Here is a 16,194-nt window from a genome sequence, read left to right on the forward strand (position 1 = left end):
TACTACGTTTGAGGCAGGTTGTGGCCTTTGCATTTTGATGCGCTTCCCCCTGATGAAGACCACATGATTAAGAGATTTATGAAAAAAAAGCAGAAAATAAATTGATGTATGATGATTTTTTGTGCATGTACATTTTTCCCACGAAGGTGTCCAGAGGGTGCCTAAATTTAAATCTGACACCACAGAATAAATACTAATGCAATCAATTAAATTTTGTTCTATTGTATTTGTTTATTGACCCAGGTTTCACAGCCTGACCAAAAAACAACCAGTCTGGTAAAATAAAATATGTAACAAGTGCCTATATCAAGACAACGAGAGCAAAACAAAATTGCATTTACTAAGACATTGCTCTCCATCTAAGGTTGCTGACCGTTCACAAATTGGCCTCTACAGATTATGTTCCCAAAACATTTGTCTCCTTGTTTAAAATGAAATATCACTAATCCCAGGAATATTAAGTCTATGAATTTAGTCTCCACACTTATTACTGTTCTGGCTTTGTGGCATTGCTGCAGCAAACCTTGTGTGTGTATTTCTGCTGTAGAAGTCCAAGCCCTCTGAATCTCAATGTTATGCGCAGGGATGACCTGAATTGCTGCTGTGTGTGTGGTGAAATAACTAAGGGTGATGATACTTTTTGTACGGTTTGGTCATGTGACGTTCGACAGAAAGCCTATTGCGCCACCACGCGTTCATCATCGGCACAGCACGTGCTTTCACTGCGCGTGCTCTTGTGACACATCCGCCCGGTCCGTATCAATCGATCAGAGAGAGGAAGATGGCGGTGGATGGAGTTAGCGGGGCAGCATCGATCACCGAAAAACTCGATTGGGTTTGTTTTTCCTAACTGAGTTAAACATTCTGAAACAACGCCTGGAACCCGGAGAGAAGAAGCGCTAACAAGCAGGTAATTCAGGAGTAGGTATATATTAAAATGGCGCGTGCTGTAAGCAAAAAGAGCAAGCTAGCTGTGAAAACAACAAGGGATGAAGACAGGCCCGACTCGTCGGTCCGCCATCTTGTCTCTATACTGGACATGCATGTCAAGGCACGCTAAATTAATCCCTGATAACAAAGCCACAAGGATGGAGGAATTATAATCGATGGATAGCACTGTCAAACCAATATGTCAAAACTTTTAGAGAAAAGAAAGTTTCCAGGTTCAAAACATCAGCGTTTACAAAAAAAAAGCCTGTATTTTGTGTCTAGTGCATGGATGTAACGTCATTATCAGGACATCCGTTGAAGCTAAACGTTGGTGTCATTCTGGTTAATGGCACTCGTTTAACGTTAACTTAACTTAGGTGTAACGTTAGTTTAGCTAAATAGCCTATATTTTCAATTAGTTGTTAAAACATACTGGGTTGAAATCGTGTCTGTGTCTCGGGTATTTCCTGGTGGTGACCTGCGGGAAAAGGCTGGTGTCTAACGTTACACCATAACATACAGTCTATGGTCTATTAGTGCAGCGCTGCCCCAGAGACCCTTTCCACGAGATAAATAAAGTAACTTACTTGTTCGACTTTTGTATTAACATAAAGCAAGGCAAACCTTCATAGATATGTGTGTATTGTTTGCATTGTAAAGTGTATTGATACAACCCATCGACCTAACATACGGCTCATTTTTGGCTAACAAACATAGTGATTTATTACATTGAAATAATAATAAAAAATATTCAAGATATACCAAATGTCTTCGATCTTCAACCAAGCCCAGTTGTCCTTGAATGTAACCCACCTTGGATAACTATGACCTGGATGACAGATAATCTTCACAACATCCATTCATGTGTTTTCTGGAGGCTGATACTGCAATTTTAACTGCACATTACACTCTAAAATTAGATTGCTGTGCTATTCTCAGGGAGGAGACATAGACGTATCAGAGGTGAACAATATTGGTATTGTTTAATAAAAGGCTAATGAATGTCATGCCAGTGTAAAGACAAACTGTGTTACCAGTCAAGGTGATTATCAGCATTTTGAGCCTTGACATGATATTTGCTTGTCAGTGGTCCACAGTGCCTGTGCCTGCCTGCCAGCCTCTTCCACCATCCTCAAACCTTCAGGACAATGGAGTTCCCATGGCACAGTGGGAAGGTTCTGGAGCAGCTCAACCGCCAGCGCAAGCAGGGCCTGCTGTGTGACTGCACCTTTGTTGTGGACGGGGTGGACTTCAAGGCCCACAAAGCTGTGTTGGCGGCCTGCAGTGTCTACTTCCGCACCCTCTTCCTGGACCAGAAAGATGTGGTGCATCTGGACATCAGCAATGCAGCAGGTGAGGTCCCCCTTAGCCTGTGGACACATCTGTTTGCATGCTTTCATATTATGTATTCAACTGTGTTCATTTTCATCTTTCAGTGCTCTGACTTTGCATACCATCTATTGTTGATAATCGTTGCAGGTTTGGGTCAGGTCCTGGAGTTTATGTACACAGCCAAGCTGAGTTTAAGTCCACAGAATGTAGAAGACGTGCTGGCTGTTGCTAACTTTCTACAGATGCAAGAAATTGTAAATGCCTGCTCTGCGTACCAGTCAATGGCAAATCCAGCTCCGTCCCTCATAACATTGGATTTTGCCGTTGGTGAGTCTAGTACTTACATAACTGTGTCCACGTTTTCAATCATTTCTTGTTGGTTGAGAAAAGGGCAACATAAGTTTTCTATATTGAACTGTCACTTCCCATGGGATGATGTTTCCTATGTTTGTATTGCTATATGACAAAGAAGTTTCACTCTCTCCATAGTTGGTTGCAGTATTTCCAGATAGCATTCCTCACTTGTATTATAAAGAAATAAGAAGTCAGAGCTTTAAGTTTTAAACTGTAGTTAATCATTGTTAACTGTTGGTATAGTGAGTTTATATGAGCTATTTTACTAAAATTCACATCTGGTAAAATCTTCTTCTCATGTGATAATTATGATACAATTTAATATTTTTTCTTTAACAAACCAGAAGAAAAAACAGATGAAGGAGAGCAGAGAGAGGACCCGGAGAGTGACCTGGCAGAAGTGGCATCACAAGCAGCAGAGGAGATTCCTCCTAGCACCCCCACAGCAGATAAAGAGCCCACACAAAATCAAGAAAATGTAAAGGAAGACATCTCTGCTGAAACACAACAGACTGTTTGTCAGGCCAATCCCGCTAGAACCCACTCAGGCAGAGGACGCCCCCCCAAAACCACCCCCCTTTCTGTTCAAAAGAAGATATCTGTAAAGAAGGAGAAGGAAGAAAGTGCTGCACAGGATGCGCCTAGATTTCAGGATGACCCCTCAGATGCTGACTACACGCCCAGTAAGTACATATTTATGGAATGTCTTCTAATCTGTCCATTTGGCATGTGTCCCAACATCTCTATATAGATTTTTTTGAAGGTCTACATGATGCATTACAGTGTCTGTAACAAGTGTTGAGTGTTTTTATCGCCCAATAAACTAAGAGATATTGTCTTTGTTTACAGACTCATTGTTGAAATCTGCTGGCAGTTCATCCTACATGAGCTCTCGGGGGAGAAGAATCAGAAAACCTCGTAGACGAAACTTCTCACCTGGTGAGCGGGCTGCGCTGATTTGCTCTGCTGTATCTAGCCAAACAGCATCCGCTTTTCTCTCTAAGCTTTCCACTGGTTTTGGAATATTTTTGGTATCATCATCCAGAAACATATTCCAGATGGAAAAATTTGATACATTTAAAAAAAATGATTCAGGATTTTACGACTGAGTTTCAAAAGAACTTTTTTGTTTAGTCTTACATTCAATTCCAAGTATTAGTGACCAGTAACATTTTTAAAAGTGGCTTTCTGAAACCTGCAGAGACTTTGCTCTTATAGCAATTGCCATTTCCAGGCAAGACTCCGGACATTATGTCATTTTCAAGACTTCCCTCTTGTCGTCCTCGTAGACAATGACTCGGAAGATGAAGCCACATCAAAAACAAAATCTAGGAAGAGGGTGGCGGTGCCAGCAGAAGTGACCGGAGAACAGGATGATGACTCTGGGGAGACTGGTGACGGGGAAGCTGATGATGAAGAGGGGGCCGGAGAAGAAGATGACGAAGTTAGCCACGAGGTGGGAGGAGCTGATTCTAGCAGTGAGAGAGCTCAGTCAGCGTCTATGAGCAGCCGATCCGAGTCAAAGCCTTACAGCTCCATAACACACAAATGTGAGGTAAGAAATATCAGTCTGGTGCAGGAGAGAAGAATAATGTTACTAAGTACAAATAGAGTTTTTTTGCCAGTCTTTAGAGGCTATTAAATGCAAATCTTGGTGGAGTTATGTGCCAGTATTGGTCACAGTTGCATACAAATCTTCACATTAAAAGGTTTTGTCAGCTCACTCTTCATGACATATTTTCTTCTTTCCAGGACTGTGGGAAAAAATTCACCCACACTGGTAATTTTAAAAGACACATGCGTATTCACACAGGAGAGAAGCCTTTCAGCTGTCGGGATTGCAACAAGGCTTTCTCTGACCCCGCTGCCTGTAAAGCCCACGAGAAAACACACAGGTGAATCACTTATTTTATCCAGAGACGATTAGTTTACCCACACTCCTTTTTACTGACACCTGCCTAGTTCGCTCTGTCAGGTTTATGTCTTAAAGTGAGCTCTTGTTTCCTCCTAGCCCTCTGAAGCCATACTGCTGCTCAACTTGTGGAAAGAGCTACCGGCAGATCAGCCTGCTCAACCTGCACCGCAAACGGCACACGGGCGAAGCGCGGTACAGCTGCGAAGTGTGTGGCAAGCTCTTCACCACATCTGGCAACCTGAAGCGCCACCAACTGGTGCACAGTGGCGCGAAGCCGTACCACTGCGACTACTGCGAGAAGTCCTTCTCTGACCCGACCGCCAAGATGCGCCATCTGGAGACGCACGACACGGAGAAGGGCAACAAGTGTCCACACTGCGACAAACGCTTCAACCAGGTAACAACAACTTGGTGAAAGTTTTGCTTGTCTGTGGAGCAGCTGTCACAGCGTCACTTTTCTTTTATAAAACATATTTGCACAACTGTGCTACGAACATAATGCTAGGATTGCAAGATTTTCAGAAACATTTTGTAGCCACATGTATACATGTTAACTTGTTACCTAATTTTGTGTTTTTTATAGCTGGGAAATCTTAAGGCTCACTTAAAAATCCATATTGCAGACGGGCCTCTCAAGTGCAAGGAATGTGGCAAACAGTTTACCACTTCAGGTAAGAAGATAGATAGTATGGATCAAAGAAATGTGCAGACATTTTTTGGAGAAAAATGAAAGAATCTTGTCCCCATTAAAAGGGTTTTTTGAGGGGGGATTTTGTCTTTATGCTGATCGAGTGTCTAAGGACAGAGGGTGTCTCACGCTGCACAGATTGTAAAGCCCCTTGAGGCTAATTTGTGATTGTTTTATTGGGATATTTAAATAAATCTGACTTGACTTGACGCTGTTTCTCAGCTAATTGAAATTCTACCTAAAGATTTTTTATGATTGTAAATTGTATATCTTTGAGTGTGGGACTTTTGTTCAATAGATAAATTTATAATGAAAATAATGCCACCCCACTCTTCTCATGATTTATTTCAGTTAAAGTTAGTAAGAGACCAACCAACCAACTAACTAATTTAAATGTTATTTTAACCATTCAAAAGAATACCATAAAGTACACATTATATCACCATTTTATCTGGAGCAAACATATCATCTGCTTTCAGTTTGTGCACGTTATCTAAAGGAAGTTGACTTCTGTAGTTGTGTTTTTGCTTGGAGGCATCTGGCATAACCTTTGTATGATGGTATCTGCTTTTTAGGAAATCTGAAGAGACACCTGCGGGTTCACAGTGGAGAGAAACCGTACATCTGTATGCACTGTCAGAGAGCTTTCAGTGACCCTGGAGCTCTGCAGCGGCATGAACGCATCCACACAGGTACTCCCATGACATTCAGACAAACAGACATATTCTGATTTTTCAATCTGAAACCCAGCACAAATATTATCTACACCCCACCATGGTGAGACTCTTAATTCCTGTTTGCCAGGAGAGAAGCCCTGTGTCTGTCTTATCTGTGGCAAGGCCTTCACCCAGGCCAGCTCACTCATCGCTCACGTCCGCCAACACACCGGAGAGAAACCCTACGTGTGTGATCGCTGTGGCAAAAGGTCAGCGAGCAGATAAATCAGTGCTGTCTTTTTTTCAAACTCACTTGTACCTTGGGTTTAAAACCTGACATTGTTTTACTTAATCTACTTAACAAGGACATTTGGAAATATGTGAAAAGAGAACAGAGAGCATAAGCTGTTGGTTAAAACGTTTACCTTGCATAGGGAATAGTGGGAATCACATGTATTGTGTAGCAAGTGTTTTGTTAAGTCTACCATTAAACAAAACAAAAACTGCCACTAGAAGTAAGTGAGAAAATGTGTTTTTTGTAAACTGGTCCTTTAACAGCAGGGTAAATGTTGGAAACCAAATAAGGGAAAAATCTTGTGTCTCTCTCTGGACAGGTTTGTGCAGTCCAGCCAACTGGCCAATCACATTCGGCATCACGACAATGTCCGGCCGCACAAGTGTCAGATGTGCAACAAGGCATTTGTTAATGTGGGAGACCTGTCGAAGCACATTATCATTCACACAGGTGAGGACAAAATTAATGTCAAATAATGATGAGGCTTTGCGTTAATGGAGGAAATAGGGAGACGGCGTTTCTTTTGTTGCGCAGCTAAGTCACTGTTACTGTTCCTTTACATTCAGCAGAGCTCAGAGCTTTCACACTGTGTTTACTTCTCTCCATCGTGTTCTCTCAGGGGAGAAACCTTTCCTGTGTGACAAATGCGGCAGAGGGTTCAACCGGGTGGACAATCTGCGTTCTCACGTCAAGACCGTCCACCAAGGCAAGGCCGGCATGAAGCGGCTAGTGCTAGCCGGAGGCAGCGCAGACGAAGGGGCTGATGGGTGTGCAGGGGCATCCACCTCTGACAGCGAGATCAACATAGTTACTGTGACCACAGAGGACATTGTCACCCTGGCAACAGAGGCCCTGGCAGCCAGTGCTGTAGCTCAGCTGACAGGTCAGACAGCGTCTACCAGGCAGTGATTTTAGGGGAAATGTCCCCTATATAAAAATCCTGGGCTAAGACCTTTTGATAAATGCTGCAGATAGCACCATGAGCTTCAGCAGATAATAAAACATGCATGAGGATGAAAGGGCTTCGACAGAGATGAGTGTTTGGTTTACCTTGTGTCATGTGTTCTTTTACAGTAGTTCCAGTGGCTGCTTCAGTGTCTGCAGACGAGACAGAGGCTTTGAAAGCTGAAATCACCAAGGCCGTAGAGAAAGTGCAAGAAGCAGGTAAGACTGCAAGGAGCTTTTTAAACGGCATCAATTCAAGCATCTGTACAACCATACAAACAATGGGAACATTAGTGGCATTTAGAACAGGATATCAGACATGGGATGGAAGAAATGGAAAAAAAACAAAACAAAAAAACCTAATGTTAGGAATGTATATATTGCATGATTGTGAGGTTCATACTAATGAAAATACTAATGTTATTCTAAATATAATTGTAATTTATTTTACAGCATCCTGTGCTCATTTCAGCATTCAGCAGAGTTTTATGTCATGTCAATGGCCAGTGCCCAGGATGATGCTCAATAACACTTATAGTGAGAGTGTGAGCAACAGTATGCTGACTGCAGTTCAGTTAACGGCCACCACTTTCTGAACGTTACACATGAAACCTTTTAAATTTAAAAAGATTATATTGTATTTAAAGGGCAAAGCTGTGGTGAGGGTTTGGGTGGCTGAGAGTTTAGGATGCCGCAGTGGAATTTAATTCATACATGAACACGTTGAGTGCAATGGTGCCGCAGCAGTATTCCATACTAAATCACCATCTGTATTTGGGCTGAATATGTATGTTGCTTGAGTTAGTATTTAGCATCAACAGTCATCACATTTCAGAGAAATGGGGCTTGTTAAAAGCCCTATTTAGACGTTGTAGACTGTATGCTATATGATATATTAGCATGGTGATTCTCAGCTGAAAATCAGTGAACTATACATTTGTGTAAATTTGTGGTTGCACTAGTGCATTGCAACATGATGAGAAGTTTGATTAAAATAAGAAAAGTGACATGATGTTGAGAAAACAACCTTCTATTTGAAATCTGTTCAGGAGGTTTCATGATATCTTGTGATTTTGATCAGCAGACAGAGTTTGTCCAGTTATTATGGAAATGGAGATGTTCAAATTTCCATTTTATCTAAGCATTTTAAAGACTTTTCACATTAACTATACCATGCCGGCCTAAAAGCAACAGCAGTTGAGAGAAGGATTTTGTCAGTGTTTTATTTTGTCAGTGTTGTTCACTGTCAAGGAAAATAAAATAATACAAAATTTAAACAACATATGTATGAGATTATGTACTGCTGGGTTAAGTTTCATCACTTAAAGTAAAAGAGGTAGTCAGACCTTCCAGGTGGGAATGTGTAACTTAAAGGGAATACAGTATGAGAAATGTGAATGGCTTATTGTCAACCTTCCTTTTGTTCCCAGACCCCAACACCCAGATCTTGTATGCTTGTGATTCGTGTGGTGATAAATTCTTGGACGGCAGCTCCCTAGCCCAGCACGTACGCATCCACACAGCTCAGGCCCTAGTCATGTTTCAGGCAGATTCAGACTTCTACCAATACACCACAGCCACCACTACCGCTGAGGGGGATTCTGCCACAACATGGCAACCCACATCTGAACAGGTCATCCAGGGAGGAGAGCTGATCTTCCGTGCGCAGGATGGAGAGGGAGAGGCAGAAGGAGCGATGGCGAGGGAGACACAAGGACAAGAAGAAGGGTCGGGAGGGGGGAATCATGAGGGCGGAGAGGTGGAAACCAACACTGAGCTCCACACAGAGGGAAAGGATGAAGCTGTAGCAGAGGTAGAGGAGGAGAAAGAAGAGGAGACTGAATGTGAGAGTCAGGCATAGTGGTGCAGCTTTGTGAAGAGTATATGTAACATTGGTTGCAACAGAAATCGAATTTATACAGGAACAGGAAATACAAGAAAAGTGAGTTGATGAAGCCTCATAGTTTAAACATGCCATGATGTTAAAAATAAATCTGAACTGGATTCATAAGATACAACACTTATTAAACAGAATTATATTAGGGTGTATGGTCAAAAATCATGTTATTGCAGTTCTTATTCCAGGAAATGAGGTGTGAGATCAAGTGATTTGGTAAATATTGTTGGGATTTATTTCAGAGATGAATATATTACTTTGTATAGTTTATTTTTAGACTGAAATGCAGGACTATGCATTGTTCTTCGTATAAAACATGTAGATCAATTCTGTCTGACCTAATATAACTTAAATATAGACTTCCGTGTTACCCAGTCAAAATATTTGGCTGTACTCAGTTTCACGTTGATACCAAGACAGCTTTTGGTATTGCAGTAAATTGGTCACATGGTATGAAGACAGTTCCCTGCCACCAATGGTTTTATGGCACTAGTTTGTTTATATTAACACATGCAGCATGCCCTGTTTAATATCAGTAACATTGCTTAGACTCACTGGAAGTCATCATCTGATTAATAAACAATTATCACACAGATTGTCCAGCCTTGTGTTGTGCTGTTATTATAAAACAATGTACTTTTACTTTTTCCCTTAGAGTTTACATTATTCATGGAATTCCTTGAACATCATGTGTTTTGGAAATGTGTGCTCCAGATGCATTAAGTAATAAAATGTATACATCCCATAAGGAAACTAAGGTACTTTACAGAATTATAGCATAATAACATGTTTTACACATTAATTGCATTTAGATGGTTGTTTTCAGCCAAGTTAATGGCAACCATACTGCATCTCTTAAAATCTATTGAGAATTTTAAGTCATTGTGGCACTTTATTTTAACTCGCAATATAGTAATAGAACTATTGATCTTGGTAATGGTTAATTCAATTAATTTGGTGGAAATTCTCATTTTAGTACCTAAAAATGTATTCTTACCAGTCTTCCGTGATTGTCTTATAATAAAGCTTTCATCCCATTGGTGCAGTGACAGTCAGCGCGACGCGTTCCTCTCAGTGATTGGCTGGATCTCGGGGTCAAAGTTAAGTCGACTGCTAACGCTGACGTCGACTTCTGCTGCAAAATGGCGTCGTTGACAGAAGTCATGCAGACGAACCGGTCCAGTTCTTCATCATTGTTCAAAAAACGCACAGGAATGATGACCCAAAGGAGGTTCAGACTTTTGGACAACAGTGTCCTTTTATTCCTTTCGTTAGCCTCCATGTTGCATTGTGCTCTGGCTGACGGCAAAACCTTGGTTCTGCTGGACAACCTCAACATCCGAGACACCCATTCAATCTTCTTCCGCAGTCTGGCAGGTCAGTGATTCGTGGTTTTTCATCCATAAAAACAACCCGCTTTACTGATTTAGATCTACCTTGTATTGCATTCAGGTCTCCGGCAGGGAATATAGAGCCATGGGGAGTTGGGCTTGTAGACCTGAGCTTTATGTTGCACATGCTAACATTATAGCTTAGCTTAATTGTGTACGCTGGGTCTTGCCAAACTCTATTCAAGCTTCGGGCAGTTTAATGTACTTTTTAAAAAAACAAAAGAAGGGTAACTTTTAGTGTATTCTTAACTTGCACTGCAGTGAATCAGACTACCCTCCATTTCGGCATTTTTACAGTAAACCAAATAGTTTTATTAGAATATTTTTTCTAATAAATTAAATTGTGCCCAATGCAATAGATCGGGGCTAACGTTATATATTTCAAATATACATAAGGTTGTTCACAGGATGTTAACACGTTATCCTAAATGAATAAGTATCCTGTTGATATGTTGTAAATGGGCTTAACAATTCATCATAACAATTCGAATAAGAATAACGAAAAATGATAAATTAATACATGATTTTGAAAATACAGCGTTTTTGTAATACTGGTGGTGTCCCTTGAAACTTGTAATTATAATCACAGGTATATAGTTTTATTGTCTGTGACGTCAGTGCTTACAAAATATTAATAGAGCTATAGCAACGGAGTTATAGAGCTTCCGAGTCCTTGGTAACTTTTAATGCAGTGCACTGCCACTTTGTTAAAGTTACTGCTGAAATGCATGATCAGTATGTTTCAGTGCTGCTTATAATCTATGTCTCCTTTTCAGATCGTGGCTTTGACATCACATTCAAGACAGCTGATGATCCTTCCCTAACTCTGATCAAATATGGCCAGTTCGTGTATGACCATTTAATCATCTTTTCACCATCTGTTGAGGGTAAATTTTACACTGTTAATTCAAAATCAAGTTAACCATCCTATGGCTTGTGTTTTCCTTGTTGAAACATTGTTTTACAATGTTATTTCATTTTGGTCACCTGCAGACTTTGGAGGAAATATAAATGTGGAGACTATTACATCCTTTATTGATGGTGGAGGCAACGTCCTGGTTGCTGCCAGTTCAGATATTGGTCAGTTGAGTTCCAGAAGCCTTTGCTGTAATAATATATGAAATGCCATAAAATTGTCTATTGCCTATATTAATGCCATTCTCATGTTACACAGGTGACCCTCTGAGGGAGCTGGGTAGTGAGTGTGGCATCGAGTTTGATGAGGAAAAGACTGCTGTCATTGACCATCACCACTATGACGTGTCTGACCCCGGAGAGGTAAGCAGAATTCTGTTCAGACAGCAGGCACATCCAGTTTGTTTGACAAATCCAGTCTTTAGAACTTGCATTTCATGTTAGTATTTACAAGTGTCCCTTCTTGTCTCCAGCACACTCTGATTGTTGCTGATCCAGAGAACCTGCTGAAAGCACCAACTATTGTCGGCAAACCCACCAATAAACCTGTTTTATTCAAGGGTGTTGGGTAAGCACATCCGAACACGATTTAAATGGCAACAACCAAGATTTCCACTGGATCACATGGAGTACTAAATGATCCTAATATACTGAATCCGGGAGGGTGCTGAAATCTGGCATTGGCGTTGTCCTCTCATACATTATTTTACTGTACTGTAATCATACATTTTGTTGCATCTTGGGAGGGTTGGCTCATCTGGACTAACATAGAAAAGTAAATGAAGAACATCTCAAAAACTATCACATCTAGTGCATCAAGTATGACCACTGACAGATAACGGGAAAATGTAAGCCTCACTGTTTCTGCACCACAGTCCATTATAAACTACATAATACATGAAGTTTACACAGGCATTGTCAGGGGAGGATAGAGACTCCTCTCCACTTTGTTCAATTAGATAAGCAATTTGCAAATTTTCACAGAATGTATTATTATTATTTTGAAATATAATAGAAACACAAAGTAGTACTAATAGCCATCATTTTAGCTTGTGGTAAAACATTGCATATCTAGGTATTTACCCTTTGAATTATAGTATTAAGAAGCAGCAAAGAAATTCACTCGCCAAATATTTACTTGACTGTAGCAGAGACTTTTGAAAAAAAAACGCTTTGTGCTTAAGCTTGAAGGGTGCTATATAAAAAAATATAGTATTTGATGTTGCATCTGTTCAGTAATTTTCAAAGATTAACTACATCACTCACAGCAAACGCAAGCCACATAAAATGTAACTAACATGCCACGCTCCCCCTACCTTCCAGCATGGTGGCAGACCCAGAGAACCCTCTGGTCCTGGACATCCTTACTGGCTCTTCTACTTCCTACTCCTTTTTCCCTGACAGACCTATCTCTCAGGTAAGATCACTGAACAAAAACAATTATGTTATCTTTATACAGAAAGAAATACACCCATGTGATATAATAATCCTCCTGTGTACTGAGTTTGATTGGGAGCAGCTTATTCTCTGAAGCTCTGCCAGAAGACAAACAGGTGGGAATTTAACTACTGGCGGCTTGAGAGGAAATCCAATTATATTTTCCTCAGCTTTGGAAATGAAAGTGTCTCTGTATGGTAGTCTATATATTTCAAATTAGAAATTAACTACACAAGATTTAAGATTTAACAGAATGTGCTCCGTTTCTGACTAATGATTGTTATCATTATTTCTCCAGTACCCCCATGCTGTTGGCAAGAACACCCTGCTGATCGCTGGACTTCAGGCCAGAAACAATGCCAGAGTGGTTTTCAGCGGCTCCCTGGACTTCTTCAGTGACGCCTTTTTCAACTCTGCTGTGCAGAAAGCCACGCCTGGCTCCCAGAGGTAGTCTTCTTCCTTACATCCCTCAGTTTTCTGTCCATTGGAGCATATTACAGCTTCCAGTTACAAAATCAAAACTGCCACCGGTGACATTTTAACTACTGTCAGATTTGTTGCCATGTGAACAGGTGTTGTGTTACTACTCAACCATGTTTAATGCAGGCATTTGCAAGTCCTTACAGAGTACTGAGATACTTGCAGTTCAGTGTCTTAAAAGCCCTAGAAGGTTGCCTTAAACCTGCAGCTCCGCACATTTTAAATCACTTTTCTCTGGTGAGAAATGTCCCCATTTGTGTGTACTTTACTTTTTTAACTCATCACTTACATTTTCTTTGAATACGTATTAAGGAATTACATTTAAAACCTGTATAGTTAACGTAGTAGTGTAACACTGTTACAACCGCTGAGCATTTCTTAGTGCACTCTGATGATTTGGCCTTGGGTTGGAACTCCTTTTTTTTTTTTTTTTTTTTTTGCTAATTAGCAGAAAATAAAACATAGACGTTTTGATGTTCAAACAGAACTAAAGGGGTAACGTTTCAGAATTATTTAAACTGCTTCAAATCTGTAGTGTTTAAATGTACTCTTATTCTTCGACACACAAACAATAAAATATTGTTCAGTTGTTCAAAATTCTGTAATGAAACAAAACTACGGAAGCGCATTGCATTCACCAAAGAAAAAAAAAATTGGAAGCCTTATCTCATAATTACGAGATCAGGATCTCGTAATTAAAGATGTCATAATTACGAGATAAGATGAGATCCGGATCTCGTAATTATGAGAAAAGATCTCGTAATTAGAGATGACTGGAAAGGTGCCATTTATTACTGAGTTCAGTAAAGTTGGAAATAGATTCACAGATTTGAGCTTCTGGGATCAATAACTCCTAAGCAAAACGTGTTTAAAATACAAACGACACCTTGGAAGATAAGGCTTCCAATTTTTTTTTCTTTGGTGAATGCAATGCGCTTCCGTACAAAACTGCATCCCATCAGAGGTGAACAACTCTCATTGGACTAAATTACATTTCTATTTTCATGAAAATTCAGTATTGTCCAGTTATCCTGTGGTTGACGCACTCCTCTTCTTGTCGTCGTCTTTGTTAGGTACGAGCAGACAGGGAACATGGAGCTGGCCGAGGCTCTGTCACGCTGGGTGTTCAAGGAGGCCGGAGTCCTCAGAGTAGGAGCCGTCACCCATCATCCTGTTGGAGAGACCACTCCCCCCGCGGCATACACAATCACAGATCTTGTGGTGAGTTTAAAAGCTAAGTGACTTATGTGAACAATCATCACCCTGAAGATGTTTTGTCTTGGCCTCAGTGAGCAGCTGTGTATTTTTACGTGAATTTCTCATTCAGTGTGAAACCTTCCCATGCAGGAGTACAGCATTGTCATTGAGATGTTGTCCGAGGGCCGCTGGGTTCCCTTCGACGGAGATGATATTCAGCTTGAGTTTGTGAGGATAGATCCCTTCGTCAGGACTTATCTCAAGAAAAATGGTACGTTGCTGTGGTTATGAAACAAATACAGAATTACTTTGACTTAATGCTTACAAACTAGATGCATTGTATCCTTGTGATTTGGGGGTTTGAGATGCACCTTTGCCGTCACAAACTGTATCCACTATAAATGCTGTGTTGTCTGTCTGTCTGTCTTCTAGGAGGTAAATATAGCGTCCAGTTCAAGCTGCCTGATGTGTACGGAGTCTTCCAGTTTAAGGTGGACTACAACCGACTGGGATACACACATCTCTACTCCTCCACTCAGGCAAGTTAATCAGGTTTACTTCACGTATTAGGTAATTAGGGCATACCCTAATTACCTAATTAAATACTGGTATGGTTGCTGTATGGTGATCTCCATGCGTGTAAAGTGATAAATGCAGATGTGATGTGTGTAGAAATACTAGAGATCAAATCATTCCAAAACCTTCATGCACTATTTTAAAAGTTTACCTTTTGAATACTGTGGCTTGGCAGAAGTTCCTTCTACTTGTATTGCATTTAACAACCATGCTCTAATGTATGACGGGCTAACTTCTACCATTTTTCTTTCACAGGTATCTGTCCGTCCCCTGCAGCACACTCAGTATGAGCGCTTCATCCCCTCAGCCTATCCATACTATGCCAGCGTTTTCTCCATGATGGCTGGACTCTTTGTCTTCAGCATAGTCTTCCTGCACATGAAAGAGAAGGAGAAGTCAGACTAAAGCAAAGAAACAGCGGGGAAGATAACAAGATTATAGAACAGAACTTCTGGTGTGAAGAGTTGAAATTGAATGTCTTGATGGCTTGAATCTTCATGCAGGGACTTGGACTGTTGTCCTTTGTAAAAATACAGTTTCTGTTCGGTTATTGGGGCACTCAACTAATTGGGTCCTGAGGCCAAAAGGGGTGCTGACTGTAACACAATGTAGTGGATGGGGTTTTTTGTTTGTTTGTTTTCAAAGGCCTGTAAATGTCATGAACTGAGTCAGCATTTATGTAAAGTTGCTTTACATTTGATAAAATAAAATGATCTCCTAAGTAGAGCACTTGCCTTTCCTTTATAATGTAATCCATATTAAAATTTGACCCACATTTTGTCAATCAGGAAAGATTAATGGTTAACTACATGCACTGATGAACTGTTCATTTGTATTTGATAAGACTTTAATGTGTTTCCAAAAAAGTTGGGAGTCATCTTAACAATAAAAATTGACATTCCACTCAATGGAAATTCCTGTCCTTTCTGAGACATGACATAATTGTGCTGTGTTCACAATGCCTTGTCCCCTGGACCTGATAGATGACGTTTTACTTTGTGTTAAACATAGTGTTGTTAGATGTTGGTATGAATAAATAGTATGCATGCCAGTTTAAAAATACGGTCATTTTAAAGGTGCAGCTGCTTTGCAAGAAACGAAACATGCACATCTTATACAACATGACCAAAGACCTTTTCATGAATTTTGATAAACTACCTCTCACTATGCATTACAGCATACAGTG

The 16,194-nt window shown here is 40.5% G+C and overlaps 2 protein-coding genes across 3 annotated transcripts; both read left to right on the forward strand.

Moving 5' to 3' along the window:
• The first annotated feature begins 744 nt into the window (after nt 1–744).
• zbtb17 (zinc finger and BTB domain containing 17) lies at nt 745–9,608 on the forward strand. Of its 2 annotated transcripts, none has more exons than XM_038723256.1 (15): nt 745–910; nt 2,018–2,283; nt 2,410–2,589; nt 2,964–3,299; nt 3,466–3,555; nt 3,906–4,171; nt 4,369–4,511; nt 4,628–4,928; nt 5,115–5,202; nt 5,795–5,911; nt 6,024–6,144; nt 6,490–6,620; nt 6,790–7,053; nt 7,245–7,334; nt 8,546–9,608. In XM_038723256.1, exons 2-15 carry the CDS (start codon nt 2,079–2,081, stop codon nt 8,974–8,976), a joined length of 2,763 nt encoding a protein of 920 aa, XP_038579184.1. In that variant the 5' UTR covers nt 745–910; nt 2,018–2,078; the 3' UTR covers nt 8,977–9,608. The 2 variants fall into 2 exon arrangements, with proteins under 2 accessions (XP_038579184.1, XP_038579183.1); XM_038723255.1 differs by having other exon boundaries at nt 748–910; nt 2,961–3,299.
• A 526-nt stretch (nt 9,609–10,134) lies between these two features.
• On the forward strand, nt 10,135–15,916 carry ddost (dolichyl-diphosphooligosaccharide--protein glycosyltransferase subunit (non-catalytic)). The gene is made up of 11 exons (XM_038723443.1): nt 10,135–10,389; nt 11,180–11,290; nt 11,397–11,483; nt 11,578–11,681; nt 11,792–11,886; nt 12,642–12,735; nt 13,054–13,202; nt 14,309–14,456; nt 14,583–14,703; nt 14,865–14,971; nt 15,264–15,916. Exons 1-11 carry the CDS (start codon nt 10,155–10,157, stop codon nt 15,411–15,413), a joined length of 1,401 nt encoding a protein of 466 aa, XP_038579371.1. The 5' UTR covers nt 10,135–10,154; the 3' UTR covers nt 15,414–15,916.
• The last annotated feature ends 278 nt before the right edge of the window (nt 15,917–16,194 follow it).

This window comes from Micropterus salmoides, unplaced genomic scaffold (assembly GCF_014851395.1).
Source record: "Micropterus salmoides isolate LMB-PRFRI ecotype aquatic unplaced genomic scaffold, ASM1485139v1 Ms_hic_scaffold_16, whole genome shotgun sequence".
Taxonomy (NCBI): Eukaryota; Metazoa; Chordata; class Actinopteri; order Centrarchiformes; family Centrarchidae; genus Micropterus; species Micropterus salmoides.

Excerpts from the sequence above, each read along its gene's own strand:
- zbtb17 (XM_038723255.1), top strand. The coding sequence starts at position 2,079 with ATGGAGTTCCCATGGCACAGTGGGAAGGTTCTGGAGCAGCTCAACCGC. Across the intron at positions 2,590-2,960 it reads AACATTGGATTTTGCCGTTG|AAGAAAAAACAGATGAAGGA; the intron begins GTGAGTCTAGTA and ends TTAACAAACCAG. Across the intron at positions 5,203-5,794 it reads CAAACAGTTTACCACTTCAG|GAAATCTGAAGAGACACCTG; the intron begins GTAAGAAGATAG and ends TCTGCTTTTTAG.
- ddost (XM_038723443.1), top strand. The coding sequence starts at position 10,155 with ATGGCGTCGTTGACAGAAGTCATGCAGACGAACCGGTCCAGTTCTTCA. Across the intron at positions 12,736-13,053 it reads CTGACAGACCTATCTCTCAG|TACCCCCATGCTGTTGGCAA; the intron begins GTAAGATCACTG and ends TTATTTCTCCAG. Across the intron at positions 13,203-14,308 it reads GCCACGCCTGGCTCCCAGAG|GTACGAGCAGACAGGGAACA; the intron begins GTAGTCTTCTTC and ends CGTCTTTGTTAG.